Source organism: Anolis sagrei, chromosome 3 (genome assembly GCF_037176765.1).
Source record: "Anolis sagrei isolate rAnoSag1 chromosome 3, rAnoSag1.mat, whole genome shotgun sequence".
NCBI classification, from domain to species: Eukaryota; Metazoa; Chordata; class Lepidosauria; order Squamata; family Dactyloidae; genus Anolis; species Anolis sagrei.
This window is the reverse complement of record NC_090023.1, coordinates 5,665,759-5,684,561: the sequence shown is the minus strand read 5'-3', so window position 1 is coordinate 5,684,561 and position 18,803 is coordinate 5,665,759. Positions and strand designations below refer to the sequence as shown.

General features: G+C 43.9%; 1 protein-coding gene across 1 annotated transcript; it reads right to left on the bottom strand.

Annotated features, from left to right (window-relative positions):
• Positions 1–303: 303 nt before the first annotated feature.
• On the bottom strand, positions 304–18,540 carry LOC132772312 (dicarboxylate carrier UCP2). The gene is made up of 7 exons (XM_067466446.1): positions 18,263–18,540; positions 12,155–12,388; positions 9,652–9,859; positions 6,516–6,710; positions 4,953–5,054; positions 3,750–3,930; positions 304–1,386 (listed from the first exon to the last, which is right to left on the bottom strand). Exons 2-7 carry the CDS (start codon positions 12,278–12,280, stop codon positions 1,272–1,274), a joined length of 927 nt encoding a protein of 308 aa, XP_067322547.1. The 5' UTR covers positions 12,281–12,388; positions 18,263–18,540; the 3' UTR covers positions 304–1,271.
• Positions 18,541–18,803: the final 263 nt, after the last annotated feature.

Sequence of the window (18,803 nt, the reverse complement as noted above, 5' to 3'; positions counted from 1 at the left end):
ACATATAACACGAAAAACCTACAACAACCCAGTGATTCTGGCCATGAAAGCCTTCGACAATACATAGCATTATAGTTGTGTAGTGAGTGCAACTAGGTCCAAGGTTATAGGTATCATGAGCAGAAGGACACCTTTTAATCTTTTGCAAAAATGACCATACACTTGATCTTCCCCTTGCATACTGAGATCCACACTCCCACGCCTGGAGATTTACTTAATTCCCAGGATTATGATCTTCCGGCTAAGGCTGACCTTTCGTTATCAAGTGGGATCGAGTCCAGCAATGTGTATTTAATCAGGTGTCCGTGCGGGGGCGCCTCAAGAGCGCCCCTCAGGGATTCGCGCTATACGCAAATGCGTATCTTGCCTATTGCTTCAGCCGCCCCTGGTCAGAAGATACCATCTAATCCAACCCCCTGCTGCCATGCAAGAACACCCAATCTAAGCCCTCCTGACAGATGACCATGCAGTTCCCAAAACATTCTAGAGCATGCATGGGTAAACTGCAGCCTACTAGGTGTTTAAAGCAGTCCTGGGCCAAATTCGGCCCTCCGGGTGTTTTGGACTTCAACTCCCACAATTCCTAACAGCCGGTAGGCTGTTAGGAATTGTGGGAGTTGAAGTCCAAAACACCCGGAGGGCCAAAGTTGGCCCAGGCCTGCTTTAAAGAGTGCAATTATAAAATAATAATAATTTAAAAACAACAATAATAAATTAATGCCAATCGTTTGAGATTCAGGCACAGACCTCCCTTTCCTTCTCAATCACCTCGATCTCCCAACTTTCTAAAACTTTCATTTGGCCCTAATCAAAGCCCTGCAACAACTCTCAGATTATCTAATGCTGATTTTGGGGGATTCTGGGAACTGTAGTCCAAAGTCATGAACAGCAAAGCGATTCTCCAGAAGTGCTTTCTGCTGATCCTTTTGTGCAAATGATCAACACTGCTTTGACAGAATGCAGAACGTGGGATGCGTATGGAAAATCTGGATGGTGCTCGTACCGAAGCCAAGTTTCCCATTCCAGAACTTAACGAAGTGCTTCGACAAGAGGCAAATTTGACGAACACAGTAGAGAGCAGCACATCAATTTTTAAAAATCCACTAAAACGAGCGACCGGGGCACCTGCTCGTCTCGTACTAATGGCAAGACGTTTTCTAAGGACGACGTAAAGAGAACATAAGAGACGAGTTGGGAGAGGATCCAAATCGAAGACTTGCGATGTGCGGACGCATGATGAGATCTATCTGCAAAGTGCGGCTCCTCCTGGCTCAGAAGGGAGATTCCCATGATCCACGGGCCGCCATCAAGGCACGTTTCAGCTGCTCGTAGGTCACAAACATCACCACGTTCCAGGAGCCCAGCCGTAGAAAGGAGGGCGTGAAACTAATGGAAAGGGAGATATATTCAATAGGAAAAGAGTTAGTCCACTGGGTATAAACAGGATTATAGAGTCGGAACCCAGGACGTGCTCTTCCTGAGGGCCTGCGGGAGACCTCTGTGCGGGGGTGCCTCAATAGCACCCCTCGGGGATTTGCGCTATACGCAAATGCGTATCTTGCCTATTGCTTCAGCCGCCCCTGGTCGGAAGACACTACAAGGACCACCCAATCCAACCCCCTGCTGCCATGCAAGAACACCCAATCTAAGCCCTCCTGACAGATGATCATGCAGTTCCTAAAACATTCTAGAGTATGCATGGGTAAACTGTAGCCTACTAGGTGTTTCAGACTTCAACTCCCACAATTCCTAACAGCCTACTAAATCAGGAGTAGCTGCACGGCAGGGGTTTGGAGTCTCTTCAAACTCTAAGGCAGGTGTGGGAAAATTTTGACCTTCCAGGTGTTTTAGACATCAACTCCCACAATTCCTAGCAGCCCACTGGCTGTTAGGAATTGTGGGAGTTGAAGTCCAAAACACCTGGAGGGCTGAAGTTTGCCCATGCCTAGATTAAGACCTAGCAAAACTAGATTTCCCAAAATTCCATAGCATTGAGTGATGACAATTCAAGTGGACTCATAGTACAGGGTGTGACAAAAAAGTCACAAAGGGGTTTCAAATATTTAATAACGCCTTTGTTTTTAATTTACAGTAGATAGATATTGTGTGTGTGTGTGTGTGTGTGTGTGTAATGTTGGTTTGTGGGATTAACATAACTCAAAAACCACTGGACGAATAGACACCAAATCTGAACACAAGACACCTCTCAGGCCAACGAGTGACCATCACTCATAAAAACACTGAAAAACACAGCAGAAGAGACTTAAAAAGCCAAAAAAGAATGCATTACAACACATGTGCAAAACCACATATATACACAAGCACACATATATACACATATACACAGAAATATATACACACATATATACACATGCAAAACACATACACACAGAAAGGGGAAGGAGAGAAAGAGGGAAAGAAGGAGAGAAGAGAAAAAGTGAAAGAAAGAAGGAAAGAGAGGGAAGGAAGGAGAGACGAAACCAAAGAAAGAGTGAAGGAACAGGTAGAGTAGGAAGAAAGAAGGGAAAGAAAAAGAAGGAAGGAAGGAAAGAGGGAGAGGAGGAAGGAAGGAAGGAGAGAAAGAAAGAATGAGAGAAAGAGGGAGGGAAGCAATGTGTGGTGGTACAGCTAGTATATATGTGTGTGTGTATATGAAATAAAATTACATAATATTACATTACGTTATGTGTAAACAGTTTCAAAAAGGTTATCAAAATATAATACTAATACTAATATAATACTAACATTGTGCTGTACTAATAATATATTGTATACACATATAATACTGGTAAGAATATTACAGTATATTGGTATAGTAGAATATAGTAATATATATAATACTAATATTGTGCTGTGCTAAGAGTATAATATATTGTAAACACATATAAAATTGATAATATTATAATGTAATACAATGGCTTCAAACTACAAGAGAGGAGATTCCATCTGAACATGAGGAAGAACTTCCTGACTGTGAGAGCCGTTCAGCAGTGGAACTCTCTGCCCCAGAGTGTGGTGGAGGCTCCTTCTTTGGAAGCTTTTAAACAGAGGCTGGATGGCCATCTGTCAGGGGTGATTTGAATGCAATATTCCTGCTTCTTGGCAGAATGGGGTTGGACTGGATGGCCCAGGAGGTCTCTTCCAACTCTTTGATTCTTTGATTCTAATACAATATAATACTTATAATAATGGACTGGGTTGTGGCACAGCTGATTGGAAGTTAGCAGCATTTAAAATCACTACTGACTGAAAGGTCATAAATTCGAAGCCAGCCTGGGTCGGAGTAAGCTCCCGACCATTTGTCTAGCTTGTTGTCGAGATTTACATCCCGAAAGACAGTTGTACCTGTCAAGTAGGGAATTTAGGCATTGCTTATGCGGGAAGGCTAATATAACTAATTTACGACGCCGTAAAACTCTCCAGCAGCGTGCAAAAGAATGAGGAAGTACTCCAACGGTGTCACATGTGGAAAGTGAAGCAATAGCTCCCCCGGTGGCCGGAATTCAAAAACATACCCTCATGAAGCTGGAAAGTTAAATAGCCTCTGTGTGTCTGTCTATATATGTTGTGTGTCTATGGCATTGAATGTTTGCCATGTATATGTGCATTGTGATCTGCCCTGAGTCGCCTGGAGAGTGGGAAGGGCGGAATAGAAATACTGTAAGTAAATAACTAAAAATAGTATTGCAGTATAGTGGTATAGCCAAATGTTGACATCCTACATCATCGTGGAAAAGATTCCCGCTTACCCTTTGTAAAAAGCCAGCGGCCCTTCCTTCTGGAGCATGGTCAGAGCGCACTTCACGGCACTTCCGTATTGACCGGGCGCAGAGTTCATGTATCTGGTCTTGACGACATCGACAGGAGAGGCGATGACGGTGGTGCAGAAGCCGGCTCCAAACGCAGAGGTAAAGTGGCAAGGGAGGTTGTCTGCAAGGGAGAGAGAAGGAGAACCCATCATCCACCATTCACACGTTTACTGAAAGGAGCCAATCATATCTCTAATATGTAAACATCGCTTTGAATGTTATTAAACCATATTTAATAATCTAGAGCTGGTGTGGTGGTGGTAGTAATCTTTGTGCATAGTCAGCCTCTCCCCTCCCGACATCCCCGTTGCCTCGGCACTATAAGAGGGTTTTGCCAGTCCAGTCCCTCCTGTTGGCGTGTGGTTTCGAGGCAACTGTGTAGTAATGGTGAAGCTGCGGACCATATTTTCGTTCTTGCAGACCACTGGTGGTCCACGGAACACAGGTTGGGAACCACTGGTCTAACTCACCGTGCCACTGTGGCCCTTTCTTTAAACATACTGTACTCAGCCTCAGAGGAAAGCAATGGCAAGAAAGGAAGGGAGGAAAGAAGGAAGGGAGGAAGGGAGGAGGAAGGAAGGACAAAAGGAAGAGAGGGAGGGAGGAAAGAAAGAAAGAAAGAAAGGGAAGAAAGAGAAGGAAGGAAGGAAGGAAGGAAGGAAGGAAGGAAAGAAGAAAACAAAGAGAAGGAAGGAAATAATGACGTTAGGAAAGAAAGAATGAATGAAAGAAGGAAAGAAGAATAGAAAGGGAGGGAGGAAAGAATGAAGGAAGGAAGAAAATGAAGGAAGGAAGGAAGGAGGGAAGAAAAGAAAAGACTATGAAAAGAAAGAAAGAAAGAAGGAAAGGAAGGAAGGAAGGAAGGAAGGAGAAAAGAAAGGAAAGAAAGGAAAGAAAGAAAAAGAAAAGAAAGAAAAGAAAGAAAGGAAAGAAAGGAAAGAAAGAAAGGAAAGAAAGAAAGGAGGGAGGGGGGGAGGAAAGAAGGAAGAAAGGAAAGAAAGAATGAATGAAAGAAGGAAGAAAAGAAAGGGAGGGAGGGAGGAAAGAAGGAAGGAAGGAAGGGAAAAAAAGAAAGAAGGAAGGAAGGAAGAAAAAGGAAGGAAGGAAGGAAGATGCAACCCTTGTTCTGTCCGTCATCCTCACCTGTCATCAGGTTGTATCTCAGGATCATATCCTTGATCAGGTCATAGGTCACCAGTTCGGCACAGTTCACAAGGGCGTTCCGGGTGATATTAGGCGAAGTACCTAAAAACAAAAAATGGGAAGAAATAGGACATTTGAAAATAAGATAATTGTTTATGCAGTTAACAGCCATAATCTTGAATTCAGGCAAAGGAGAAGATGAATTCAGGCAAAGGAGAAAAACTACTCAGTGTTTTTCGGGCTATATGGCCATGTTCTAGAAGCATTCTCTCCTAACGTTTTGCCTGCATATCTATGGCAAGCATCCTCAGAGGTTGTGAGACCTCACAACCTCTGAAGATGCTTGCCATAGACGCAGGGGAAATGTCAGGAGAGAATGCTTCTAGAACATGGCCATATAGCCTTAAAAACCTACAACTCAGTGATTCCATCCATGAAAGCCTTCGACAATACTCAGTGGGGTTTTTTTTGACACACATGAATATTTACCAAGCCTCAATTTCTTTGGTCGCTTTCAAAGCGAAGATTCCAAACATCTTGACTTGAGGAGAAGAAACACAGAAGCAGCAGCCAAGAATCCAGAAACAGATGTCGTATTTCTATGCTGGAGCTGTTTGCAATTTGTAATGTAGATTTCAAAGTATGTATGCATGTTTGAAATGCAGTAGCTATGTGCCGAGTGTATTCCTGTGTGGAAAGAGTTAAATGAACCATGGAGGGAACAGCATTCCTAGAGAGGTCATAAATCAAGTGTATAGAGCAAATGGACGTGTCATGCGTCATACGTCATACGTCACTCTGGAATACAGGAGGTGTGGACTAGTGCTGATAACAGACTGTTCGTGTGTTCGCGAAGCTATGACCTGATGGGAGGAAGCAAGTTTTACGATGTTCTTAGTGTTAAGTAGCTTCTAATGTATATAGCTGTAAATAAAGTAGTTTGTAGCCTAAGGTGGCTGTGATTGATCTGTTTCCTGCCTTGCTGTGCAGACAATGCCACTGACAGGCAAAATGTCAGGAGATAATGCTTCTAGAACATGGCCATACAACCTGAAAAACCTACAACAACCAAGACAAAGAGTTCTTTCTCCCACCCTGGACATCATTCTACAGATATATAAACCCCACTTGCTTAGTTTCCAACAGACCTCACAACCTCTGAGGATGTCTGCCATAGATGTGGGTGAAACCCACAGAAGAATTCAGGAGAGAATGCTTCTGGAACATGGAAAACTCACAGCAACCCAATCCAGAAAGGAGATACTACCTAAATATTAAGTAGAACTTCCTGACGGTGGGAGCTGTTTGATAGTTGAATTTGTGTGTACCTTTCCATGAATGTTGAAATGTAGTACTCCTGCATGACATGGGGTTGGACTAGATGGCCTTTGTGTTTCCTTAAAACTCATTCTAAGTGACTGGAATCACACGAAGCACAGTCTACTTCCCAAAAAGAAGAGTCCTAGATCTTTTCCAAATCCTTTTGCAAGTCAATAACTCCACATACGGGCGTCTTAAGCTCTGCCCTTGACTCAGTGAATCCTATTACTCTCCTTCGCCTACCTTTCCAAAGGCCTCGGATGCCCTCCTCCCTGGCGATGGTCTTGTAGGCATCCAGTGTGCCTTGGTAGCGCTTGCTGCCCTCCATTCGGGCTTGTGCTTGGAAGCGCACTTTCACCACGTCCGTTGGCTGGGCCACTGCGACTGCCATGGCTCCCGTGGTGCAGCCTGCAAGGAGGCGGCTGCCGATCCCAGCATCTGGCCAAGTTAAAGAGAGAACCGTTTGGTTAAGAACAGGCAGCACAGGATCACAACCCACTCACTTACCCACTTGGGAAAACATACATTCTCTCTAAGCATTTTCTAGACCAGGCCTGGGCAAACTTGGGTCCTCCAGGTGTTTTGGACTCTAACTCCCACAATTCCTAACAGCCTATTGACTACTAGGAACTGTGGTAGTTGAAGTCCAAAATACCTGAAATACCTGGAGGTTTGCCCATGCCTGATCTACAGCAATCTATTTTTTCTGTTTGTATAGTTGGATGGATGATTGGGTGGGTGGGGTGGATGAATAGATAGATCTAGGCAGATGGATAGGTAGATGGATAGAGTGAAAGAGATAGTTGATAGATGAGTGGGTGGTTGGATAGGTGGATAGATAGATAGGCAGATTGATAAGAGTGAAAGAGATAGTTGATGGATGGGTGGATGGATGGATGGAGGGATAGGCAGATGGATATAGTGAAAGAGATAGTTGATGGATGGGTGAGTGGATAGATGGATGGATATGGATGGTTGGGTGAGTGGGTAGATGGATAGATAGATCTAGGCAGATGGATGGATGGATAGGGAGATAGATATAGTGAAAGAGATAGTTGATGGATGGGTGGATGGATAGGTGGATGGATGGATGGATAGATGGGTAGATGGATAGAGTGAAAGAGATACTTGATGGATCTGTGGATGGATAGATGGATGGATAGGCAGATGGATAGAGTGAAAGAGATAGTTGATGGATGGATGGGTGGTTGGTTGGATGATGGATAGATGGATGGATAGATAGATAGATAGATAGATAGATAGTTGATGGATAGAGTGAAAGAGATAGTTGATGGATGGGTGGATGGGCAGATGGATGAGTGAAAGAGATAGTTGATGGATGGGTGGATGGATGGATAGGTGGATGGATGGACTGACAGGCGGATTGATAGAGTGAAAGAGATAGTTGATGGATGGGTGGGTGGTTGGATAGGTGGATGGATGGATGGATAGATAGATAGTTGATGGATAGAGTGAAAGAGATAGTTGATGGATGGGTGAGTGGATAGATGGATGAATATGGATGGTTGGGTGGGTGGGTAGATGGATAGATAGATCTAGGCAGATGGATGGATGGATAGGGAGATAGATATAGTGAAAGAGATAGTTGATGGATGGGTGGATGGATAGGTGGATGGATGGATGGATAGATGGGCAGATGGATAGAGTGAAAGAGATACTTGATGGATCTGTGGATGGATAGATGGATGGATAGGCAGATGGATAGAGTCAAAGAGATAGTTGATGGATGGATGGGTGGTTGGTTGGATGATGGATAGATGGATGGATAGATAGATAGATAGATAGATAGATAGATAGTTGATGGATAGAGTGAAAGAGATAGTTGATGGATGGGTGGATGGGCAGATGGATGAGTGAAAGAGATAGTTGATGGATGGGTGGATGGATGGACTGACAGGCGGATTGATAGAGTGAAAGAGATAGTTGATGGATGGGTGGGTGGTTGGATAGGTGGATGGATGGATGGATAGATAGATAGTTGATGGATAGAGTGAAAGAGATAGTTGATGGGTGGGTGGATGGATAGATGGATGGATGGATGGATAGATAGATAGATAGATAGATAGATAGATAGATAGATAGGCAGATGGATAGAGTGAAAGAGATAGTTGATGGATGGGTGAGTGGATAGATGGATGGATATGGATGGTTGGGTGGGTGGGTAGATGGATAGATAGATCTAGGCAGATGGATGGATGGATAGGGAGATGGATATAGTGAAAGAGATAGTTGATGGATGGGTGGGTGGGTGGATAGATGGATAGACAGACAGATAGGCGGATTGATAGAGTGAAAGAAATAGTTGATGGATGGGTGGGTGGTTGGATAGGTGGATGGATAGATCAACAGACAAATAGACAGATGGATAGAGTGAAAGAGATAGTTGATGGATGGGTGGTTGGATGGATGGATTGATAGATAGAGAGATAGTTGATGGATAGAATGAAAGAGATAATTGATGGATGGGTGGATGGATGGATGGATTGATAGACAGATAGGCAGATGGATAGAGTGAAAGAGATAGTTGATCAGTGGGTGGGTGGATGGATAGATGGATGGATAGACAGACAAATAGGCGGATTGATAGAGTGAAAGAGATAGTTGATGGATGGGTGGGTGGTTGGATAGGTGGATGGATGGATGGATAGACAGACAGATAGGCAGATGGATAGAGTGAAAGAAATAGTTGATGGGGATGGGTGGATTGACAGACAGGCAGATAGACAGAGTGAAAGAGATTGACGATGGGTGGGTGGATACATGGATGCATAGACGGGTAGACAGATATTATAGATGAGAGAGAGAGGTGATGATGACAAATAAATAGAATCATGGATTGATAGATAGAATTGGAGACTCCTCGAATAAGAAGGAATCCCCAAAGGGCATCCAGTTCAACTTTGTTCAGCTATGCAAGAAGACACAACCCAATCCTTCCCAACAGGTGGCCATCCAGCCTGTGTAGATGGATGGATGGATAAGAGAGCAACGATAGATCGATCGAGATAGACAGATGGATAGATAGATTCCTAGACTCCTAGCGTTGGAAGGCCATCCAGTACAACCTCCTTCTGCCATTCAAGAAGATACAGTCTAAGTCTTCCCAACAGATGACTATCCAACCTGTGTGGGTAGATGGATGGGTGGATGGATGGAGGGATGGAGGGATGGATGGATAGATGGATAGATAGGCAGATCGATAGGCAGATCGACAGGCAGATCGATAGGCAGATAGACAGTGGAACTAGATGGATGAGTGAGTCAGTGAGAGAGCGATGGGCAGATAATAGAAGGATAACATAGATAGTCCTTTCTGCCTTGGTGCAGTGCAGCATACAAGGGGACTCAACCAACTTACGCTCTGAGCCTTTCGTGTAGAACTGCTTCACCGAATCGTAGAGTCCAATGCGGACTGAAGCAAAACTCATCTGGCGCTGGAGGCCGGCCACCAGGCCATTGTAAAGGCTTTTGGGCCCCTCGTTCTTCACCATGGTGGCCATGGTGCCAAAGACCCCCTTGTACTGGGCCGTTCTGGTGGTGACCGCCTGCTTCTTCTCTCCTTGGATCTGGACAGGAAAGAACAGAAAGGAAGGAGATGCTTCAGAGTGAGTGGGCAACAGAATGGGGCCCAGGGATCTTTTTTTATTCTATTCATCAATTTACCTATCCATCTATCCATCTATCCATCCACCTATCTATCCATCCACCTACCTATCGATCCATCCACCTACCTATCTATCCACCTATCTATCCATCCACCTACCTATCTATCCATCCACCTACCTATCTATCCATCCACCTACCTATCTATCCATCCACCTACCTATCTATCCATCCACCTACCTATCTATCCATCCACCTACCTATCTATCCATCCACCTACCTATCTATCCATCCACCTACCTATCTATCCATCCACCTACCTATCTATCCATCCACCTAGCTATCCATCCACCTATCTATCTATCCATCTATCCATCTTCTACCTGCAAAATAGAAGTCAAAACACATAGGTATGTGTGTATGTTTGCATTTTCCAAAATGGTTTGTGTATCCACAGTGGAACTCTCTGCCTCAGAGTCTGGTGGAAACTCCTTCCTTGGAAACTTTTAAGCAGAGGCTGGATGGCCATCTGTTGGGGGGTACTTTGATTATGCTTTTCCTGCATGGCAGGGGGTTGGACTAGATGGCCCATGGGGTCTCTTCCAACTCTTATTATTCTACGATTCTGCGAGGGAGTTCAAATACCTCCTCAGCCATAGAAATGCACCGGATGGACTTGGTTAAGTCACACTAGCCTCAGAGGAAAGCAATGGCAAAGAAAGAAGGACAGAAAGATGGAAGGAAGGAAGGACAGGAAGAAAGAAAGAAGAAAAGAAAGAAGAAAAGAAGGGAGAAAAGAAGGAAGAAAAGAAGGAAGGAACAAAAGGAGGGAGGAAAGAAGGAAAGTAGGAAGGATGGAAAGAAGGAAGGAAGGAACAAAAGAAGGAATGAAAGAAAGAATGAAAGAATGAAAGAAGGAAGAAAGGAAGGAAGGACAGAAAGAAAGAAAGAAGAAAAGAAGGGAGAAAAAAAAGGAAGAAAAGAAGGAAAGAAAGAAATAAGGAACAAAAGGAGGGAGGGAGGAAAGAAGGAAAGTAGGAAGGACGGAAAGAAGGAAGGAAGAAAGGAAGGAACAAAAGAAGGAATGAAAGAGAGAGAGAAAGAATGAAAGAAGGAAGGAAGGAAGGACAGAAAGAAAGAAAGAAGAAAAGAAGGAAGAAAAGAAGGAAAGAAAGAAATAAGGAACAAAAGGAGGGAGGGAGAAAAGAAGGAAAGTAGGAAGGACGGAAAAAAGGAAGGAAAGAACAAAAGAAGGAAGGAACAAAAGAAGGAAGTAATGAAAGAAAAAGGAAAGAAGGAACCAAAGAAGGAAGGAAGGAAGGAAAGAGTGAGAGAAAGAATGAAAGAAAGTAGGAAGGAAGGAAAGAAAGAAGGAAGGAAAGAAAGAAAGAAGGAACAAAAGAAGGAAAGAAGGAAGGAAGGAACAAGAGAAGGAAAGAAAGAAAGAATCAACCAAAGAAGGGAGTAAAGAGAGAGAGTGAGAAGGAAGGAAGGAAGGAAGGAAGGAAGGAAGGAAGGAAGGAAGGAAAGAAAGAAGGAGCAAAAGAAGGAAGGAAGGAAGGAAGGAAAGAACAAAAGGAAGGAAGGAAAGACTGAAAGAAGGAAAGAAAGAAGGAAGGAAAAAAGGAAGAAAGGAGCAAAAGAAGGAAGGAAAGAAAAGAAGCAAGGAGGGGAGGGAGGGAGGGAGGAAAGGCAGGCAAGCAAGCAATGCCAAGGTCCCACGGAACAAAACTTGCCAGGAAATGCCACGCCACATTCCTCTTTGCTTTGCTGCCTTACAGCTTTTGCAACAAGAGCAGCCCTTGGAAGAAGCCTCCTTTGTGAAAGTTGGGCCCTTGACTTCTGTGCAAATAAGACAAGACAGACCAGAGGGCGGACTGAGTCCCTCTTTCTAGGTCAGAGATGAATGTTGTTCCAAAGCCTCCTTGTCATCATATCCAAAGGCAAGGAAGATAAGGCCAGGCCGTGTTGAATCACATCTCCTGACAATGCTGGCAATGCCGAAATCACTGCTTCTGGGAACTTACAGGGAAATGAATCCAGGTCCTGGGATGGCTCATAACAATAAGCCTGCAGCAATGTTTCGTAAAAAATAGGGGAATGGAGGATTCAAACTGACCTGGCAAGCACTTCAGCCCTCCAGGTGTTTTGGACTCCAACTCCCACCATTCCTAACAGCCTACCGGCTGTTAGGAATGGTGGGAGTTGAAGTCCAAAACACCTGAAGACAACCAACCCCGCAGGAATGCAAAGCTCACCTGCAACCTGACTTTGGCGGTGTCCAGCGGGAAGGTGATGAGGTCCGCAATGCAGGCGGCTGTGCCAGCCCCCACAAACTTCACTGTGGCCGTGGGAGGGACATCAGTGGGCTTGAATCCAACCATCTTTGTCAATCTTCCCGCAGGTTATTTGGAAGAGATGAAGGAGCCAAAAGCAGAAAACTGCTGGGTGCGGATGTAGCAAAAGACGAGACAAATGAACTCTGGCCCTGTCTGGAAAGGAAGGAAGGAAGGAAGGAAGGAAGGAGAAAAGGAAGGAGGAAAGGAAGGAAGGAAGGAAGGAAGGAAGGAAGGAGAAAGAAAGAAAGAAAGAAAGAAAGAAAGAGAAAGAAAGAAAGAAAGAAAGATAAGATAGAAAGGAAGGAAGGAAGGAAGGAAGGAGGAAAGAAAGAAGGAAAGAAAGAAAGAAAAGAAGGAAAGAAAGAAAGAAGGAAGGAAGGAAAGAAGGAAGGAAAAAACAGAAGAAGGAAAGTAAGAAGGAAAGAAAGAAAAGGAAAGAAAGAAGGAAGGAAAGAAGGAAGGACGGAAAGATGGAAACACGGAAAGAAGGAAAGAAAAAAGAAAGGAAGGGAGGAAAGAAAGAAAGAAAGAAAGAAAGGAGAAAAGGAAGCAAGGAAATAACAAAAGGAGGAAGGAAAGAAAGAAAGAATGGAGGGAGGAAGGAAGGAAGGGAGGGAGGGAGGGAGGGAGGGAGTGAGGGAGGGAGGGAGGGAGAAAGAAGGAGGGAAGGGAAGGAAAGAAAGAAAGAAAGAATGAAAGAAGGGAGGGAGGAAAGAAGGAAAGAAAGAAAGGAAGAAAGTAGAAAGAAGGAAGGAATGAAGGAAAGAAGGAATGAAAAAAGAAAAGAAAGAAAGAAAGAAAAGGAAGGAAGGAAAGAAAGAAAGAATGGAGAAAGGAAGGAAGGGAGAAAGAAAGAAAGAAAGAGAGAGAGAGAAGGAAAGAAAGAAAGAATGAAAGAAGAAAGAAAGGAGGAAAGAAAGAAAGAAAGGAGGAATGAAGGAAAGAAAGAAAGAAAGAAGAAAAGGAAGGAAGGAAAGAAAAAAAAGAAGGAATGAAAGACAGAATGGAAGAAAGAAAGAAATAAAGAAACAACAAAAGAAGGAAGGAAAGAAAGAAAGAAAGAAAGAAAGAAGGAAGGAAAGAAAGAATGGAGAAAGGAAGGAAGGGAGAAAAAGAAAGAAAGAAAGAAAGAAAGAAAGAAAGAAAGAAAAAGAGAAGGAAAGAAAGAAAGAATGAAGGAAGGAAGAAAGAAAGGAGGAAAGAAGGGAAGAAAGGAGGAATGAAGGAAAGAAAGAAAGAAGAAAAGGAAGGAAGGAAAGAAAAAAAGAAGGAATGAAAGAAAGAATGAATGGAAGAAAGAAATAAAGAAACAACAAAAGAAGGAAAGAAAGAAAGAAAGAAAGAAAGAAAGAGGTGTTATTTCTCGTTTAACTGTGCAGTTTACACTTTGAAAGTAATTGTTCTACTCCAGAAACTTTGTTTTTGTGGCTGCCACAAACTTAGCTGAGACTCCATGGGATATGCATAAAAAAACTTGTGCTAAAGCAGGATGTCCCTCCTGCAGAAGCAAAGTTTTGGCATGTTTTTAATGATAGAACCAATTAGGAAACGACACTTATAATCCAGGAACAAAAAGCCTGTTACATAGTGTAATACTCCCATATCTCTGGAGAATATGTGCCAGGACTTTGTGTGGACGTGGGAAACCACAGATAATAGCAAAGGCTATTGCAATAAAGTGTCTTTCAACTATAGTTCAAGCCTGGTTAAACTGGGACCCTCCAGGTGTTTTGGACTCCAACTCCCACCATTCCTAACAGCCTCAGGCCCCTTCCTTTCCCCCCTCAGCCGCTTAAGCTGAACTATAGTGTCCGGGCTGATGGGAGCTGCAGTCCAGCCTCATTGCATAAAGAGACTTCCCATTAGCGATACATAATTATATCACACGTGATGGAAAGCGGCAACTCCCAAAAAGCAGAAGCAAGTTTGCAAGACCCTTTCACCCATGAGTCAGCAATAAACTTGGTTGCGCCGCCCAAATTATGCTCAGTGACGCATAGTAGACATTTCATCTCTTTGGTAAGTTTCCACACACTTGTCCTGTCACTGTTTCGTCAAAATACTCCTCCCTATCAATATGTGTTGAGTTATTTTTGCTGACAAGGGCTACTTTTGCATCTACTATGCTGACCTTGAGCAAAGACTCTCGTCATGGAAGATGTCCCACTTCCTTGCGCAAACTGAATCAGCAAAAGACTGGGAACTCTCCGAGTCATTTCTTTCATGCGAAAGATCAAAACCACCGCTTTTCTAGAAGACGTTCTTGAGTGCCTACTCACTAATGCAGTGTTTCTCAACCTTCCCCTTAATATAATTTAATATGATTCCATCTTAACATGAGGAAGAGCTTCCTGACTGTGAGAGCCGTTCAGCAGTGGAACTCTCTGCCCTGGAGTGTGGTGGAGGCTCCTTCTTTGGAAGCTTTTAAGCAGAGGCTGGATGGCCATCTGTTGGGGGTGCTTGAGTATTCATGCCAAGTTGGTCCAGATCCATAATTGTTTGAGTCCTCAGTGCTCTCTGGATGTAGGTGAACTACAACTCCCAAACTCAAGGTCAATGCCCACCAAACCCTTCCAGTATTTCCTATTGGCCATGGAAATTTGGTGGACTTCCATTGTTGGTGGGGTTCAATTCCATCATTGTTGGAGTTCAGAATGCTCTTTGATTGTAGGTGAACTATAAATTCCAGCAACTACAACTCCCAAATGACAAATACTGGGTTAGCAAGTGTCTTGTGGCCAAATTTGGTGGCAATTCCCCCAGTGGTTTTTGAGTTATGTTAATCCCACAAACGAACATTACATTTTTATTTATATAGATTACTAGCGGTCCCCTGCCACACGTTGCTGTGGCCCAGTCTGGTGATTTGGAAAATAAAGTAATTAGAAAGTGCTGGTTTCTAATATATGTAATGTCTTTCTGCTTGTGGGTCAACAGTATTTCTTGATGTTTCTTTGACAGTGTTGACATAGAGATTGTCTGGTTTGCCTACATGTAATTGTCAATCTTTAGGAGTCCCTTTCAAATCTATAATACTTTATCTGTGTGTGTGTGCGAATCATATATATCTATCTATATCTATGGCTTCATGGCTCTCTGTCAGGAGGGCTTTGATTACGTTTCTTGCCCTGGTGAAGGGAGTTGGACTGGATGGCCTTAAGTGTTTTCTGTTGGTCATGAGGGTTCTGTGTGGGAAGTTTGCCCCAGTTCTGTCATTTGTGGGGTTCATTCAGAATGGTCTTTGATTGTAGGTGAACTATAAATCCCAGTAACTACAACTCCCAAATGCCAAGGTCTATTTCCCCCAAACTCCACCTGTGTTCATATTTGGGCATATGGAATATTCATGCCAAGTTTGGTCCAGATCCATCATTGTTTGAGTCCACAGTGCTCTATGGATGTAGGTGAACTACAACTCCCAAACTCAAGGTCAATGCCCACAAAACGCTGCTAGTATTTTCCGTTGGTCATGGGAGACCTGTGTGCCAAGTTTGGTTCAATTCCATTGTTGGTGGAGTTCAGAATGCTCTTTGATTATAGGTGAACTGTAAATCCCAGCAACTACAACTCCCAAATGACAAAATCATAATTTTTTGAGTGATGGTCACTCCTTGTGTTGTGAGACGTTTTGTTGCCAAATTTGGAGTGATTTCGCTCATTGGTTCTTTTGTTTTTAAGGAACGCATTATGCACAGAGCATTTTTATATATATATATAGATTATTATTATTATTATTATTATTTAAAATGAGTCACTAATACTACAAAGATATTGTTCACATTAGTATGTAGTATTATTTCCCCTCTTGTCTGTATTTCTCTATATATTTCTTAATATAGCTTATACATACAATCGTTAAGCACGTAAACATTTTGCATAATAACTAATGTAGAATATGAATGACTATGACAATCCCCTCCTGTATTGTCGAAGGCTTTCATGGCTGGAATCACTAGGTTCTTGTGGGTTTTTTCGGGCTATATGGCCATGTTATAGAGGCATTCTCTCCTGACGTTTTGCCTGCATCTATGGCAAGCATCCTCAGAGGTAGTGAGGTCTGTTGGAACTAGGAAAAATCAGCTCTCAGCAAAAGTTTGCTCCAGGCACTTCCAGGCCATCAAATACTGTTGGAATTAGGAAAATGGGTTTATATATCTGAGGAATGACTGGGGTGGGGCAAAGAGCTCTTCTCTGCTGGAGCTAGGTGTGAATGTTTCAATTGACCACTTTCATTAGCATTGAAAGGCCTGGCTGAGCCTGGAGGAATCTTTTGTTGAGAGGTGTTAATATGTGCCTGGTTGTTTCTACACAGAGAAGCCATTCAAATACACAAGTATGTGGACAATTTCAACAGAAAGGAGGAAACCATGAAAATGAACAAAATCTGGCTACCAGTACTAAATAAACTCTAAAATTACAACGGCAAAGCAACAGAGGGGAAACAATCAGGGACATCTAATCAGCTTGTTTTCTGCTTCCCTGGAGACTAGGACGCAATGGAGCCATGGCTTCAAACTACAAGAGAGGAGATTCCACCTGAACACGAGGAAGAACTTCCTGACTGTGAGAGCCGTTCAGCAGTGGAACTCTCTGCCCTGGAGTGTGGTGGAGGCTCCTTCTTTGGAAGCTTTTAAGCAGGGACTGGATGGCCATCTGTCAGGGGTGATCTGAATGCAATATTCCTGCTTCCTGGCAGAATGGGGTTGGACTGGATGGCCCATGAGGTCTCTTCCAACTCTTTGATTCTATGGTCCATGCTCTTGTTACATCCCGAATAGATTACTGCAACGCCCTCTACGTGGGGTTGCCTTTGAAGACTGTTCGAAAACTTCAATTAGTCCAACGTGTGGCAGCTAGATTACTCACTTTTAAACGGAGGCTGGGTGGCCATCTGTCAGGGCTGATTTGAATGCAACATTCCTGCTTCTTGGCGGAATGGGGTTGGACTGGATGGCCCAGGAGGTCTCTTCCAACTCTATGATTCTACCTCTCAACAAAAGATTGCCCCAGGCACTAACAAGTCACACCTAACAACCGCCAGGCCATCAAATGCTAATCAAGGTGGTCAGTTGAAACATTCACACCTAGCTCCAGCAGACAAGAGCTCTTTGTCCCACCCTGGTCATTCCACAGATATATAAACCCATTTTTCCTAGTCCCAACAGACCTCACTACCTCTGAGGATGCTTGCCATAGATGCAGGCGAAACATCAGGAGAAAATGCCTCTAGAACATGGCCACGTAGCCCGAAAAAAACCTACAACAGCCCAGTGATTCCAGCCATGAAAGCCTTCGACAATACATTAATCTAGGTTCTTGTGGGTTTTTTCAGGCTATAGAGCCATGTTCTAGAGGCATTCTCTCCTGACGTTTTGCCTGCATCTATGGCAAGCATCCTCAGAGGTGGTGAGGTCTGTTGGAAGTAGGAAAATGGGTTTATATATCTGTGGAATGACCAGGGTGGGGCAAAGAGCTCTTGTCTGCTGGAGCTAGGTGTGAATGTTTCAACTGACCACCTCACTACCTCTGAGGATGCTTGCCATAGATGCAGGCGAAACGTCAGGAGAAATGCCTCTAGAACATGGCTCTATAGCCCGAAAAAACCCACAAGAACCTAGTGATTCCAGCCATGAGAGCCTTCGACAATACATTAATACATTAATCACTGGGTTGTTGTAGGTTTTGTCGGGCTATATGGCCATGTTGTAGAGGCATTCCCTCCTGACGTTTTGCCTGCATCTATGGCAAGCATCCTCAGAGGTAGTGAGGTCTGTTGGAACTAGGAAAAAATCACCTCTCAACAAAAGATTGCTCCAGGCACTGCCAGGTCATCAAATGGTAATCAGAAGAGAATGCCTCTAGACCATGGCCATATAGCCCGAAAAAAACCTACAACAACCCAGTGATGCAGGCGAAACGTCAGGAGAAAATGCCTCTAGAACATGGCCATATAGCCCGACAAAACCTACAATGACCTAATCCCCTGCTGCCCATCTCAATTTGAGCTTTCCCCAGACAAGGGATTACCTGGTTCAAGTCTGGCAGGATGCTATCCGTGGGATCAGGATTCTCTAAAGGCGTCCCGTTCTTCAAATTTGGTCAGCAGCACCACCACCACCGCGGTCCCTTGCTTTTCCATAGAAAGACGGGCTGAAAGAGGGCACCGAATAACCATACTACTGATCCTACGAAAGCAAAAAAAGGAACACAGAAAGGGAAGAAGAAAGGAAGAAAGGCCGGAATGCAGAGGCAGCAGAGCAGCTGGCCTCTCTTATAGCCTTCTTCCCAGGGATGATGCCGAGTCAGGATTCGCAAGGTGACAGCCAATGGCTGCAGCTCTGGCCTGGCCTTCCCACATTCCTTCATTTGCATGCAAAGCCAATTAGGCACTCACAGCTGATTGCACTCCAGAGAGAGAGAGAGAGAACCAGTTCAGGCTGGCCAAAGATTGGCCCCTTTCAGCAAAAGTGGCCAGGAGGAAATCCAGACTCATCTTCAGCATCACGATAAGCGAGCCAGATAAGCGCACTTGGATAAGGTGCCCATCGATCACTAGATAAGGAAAGCC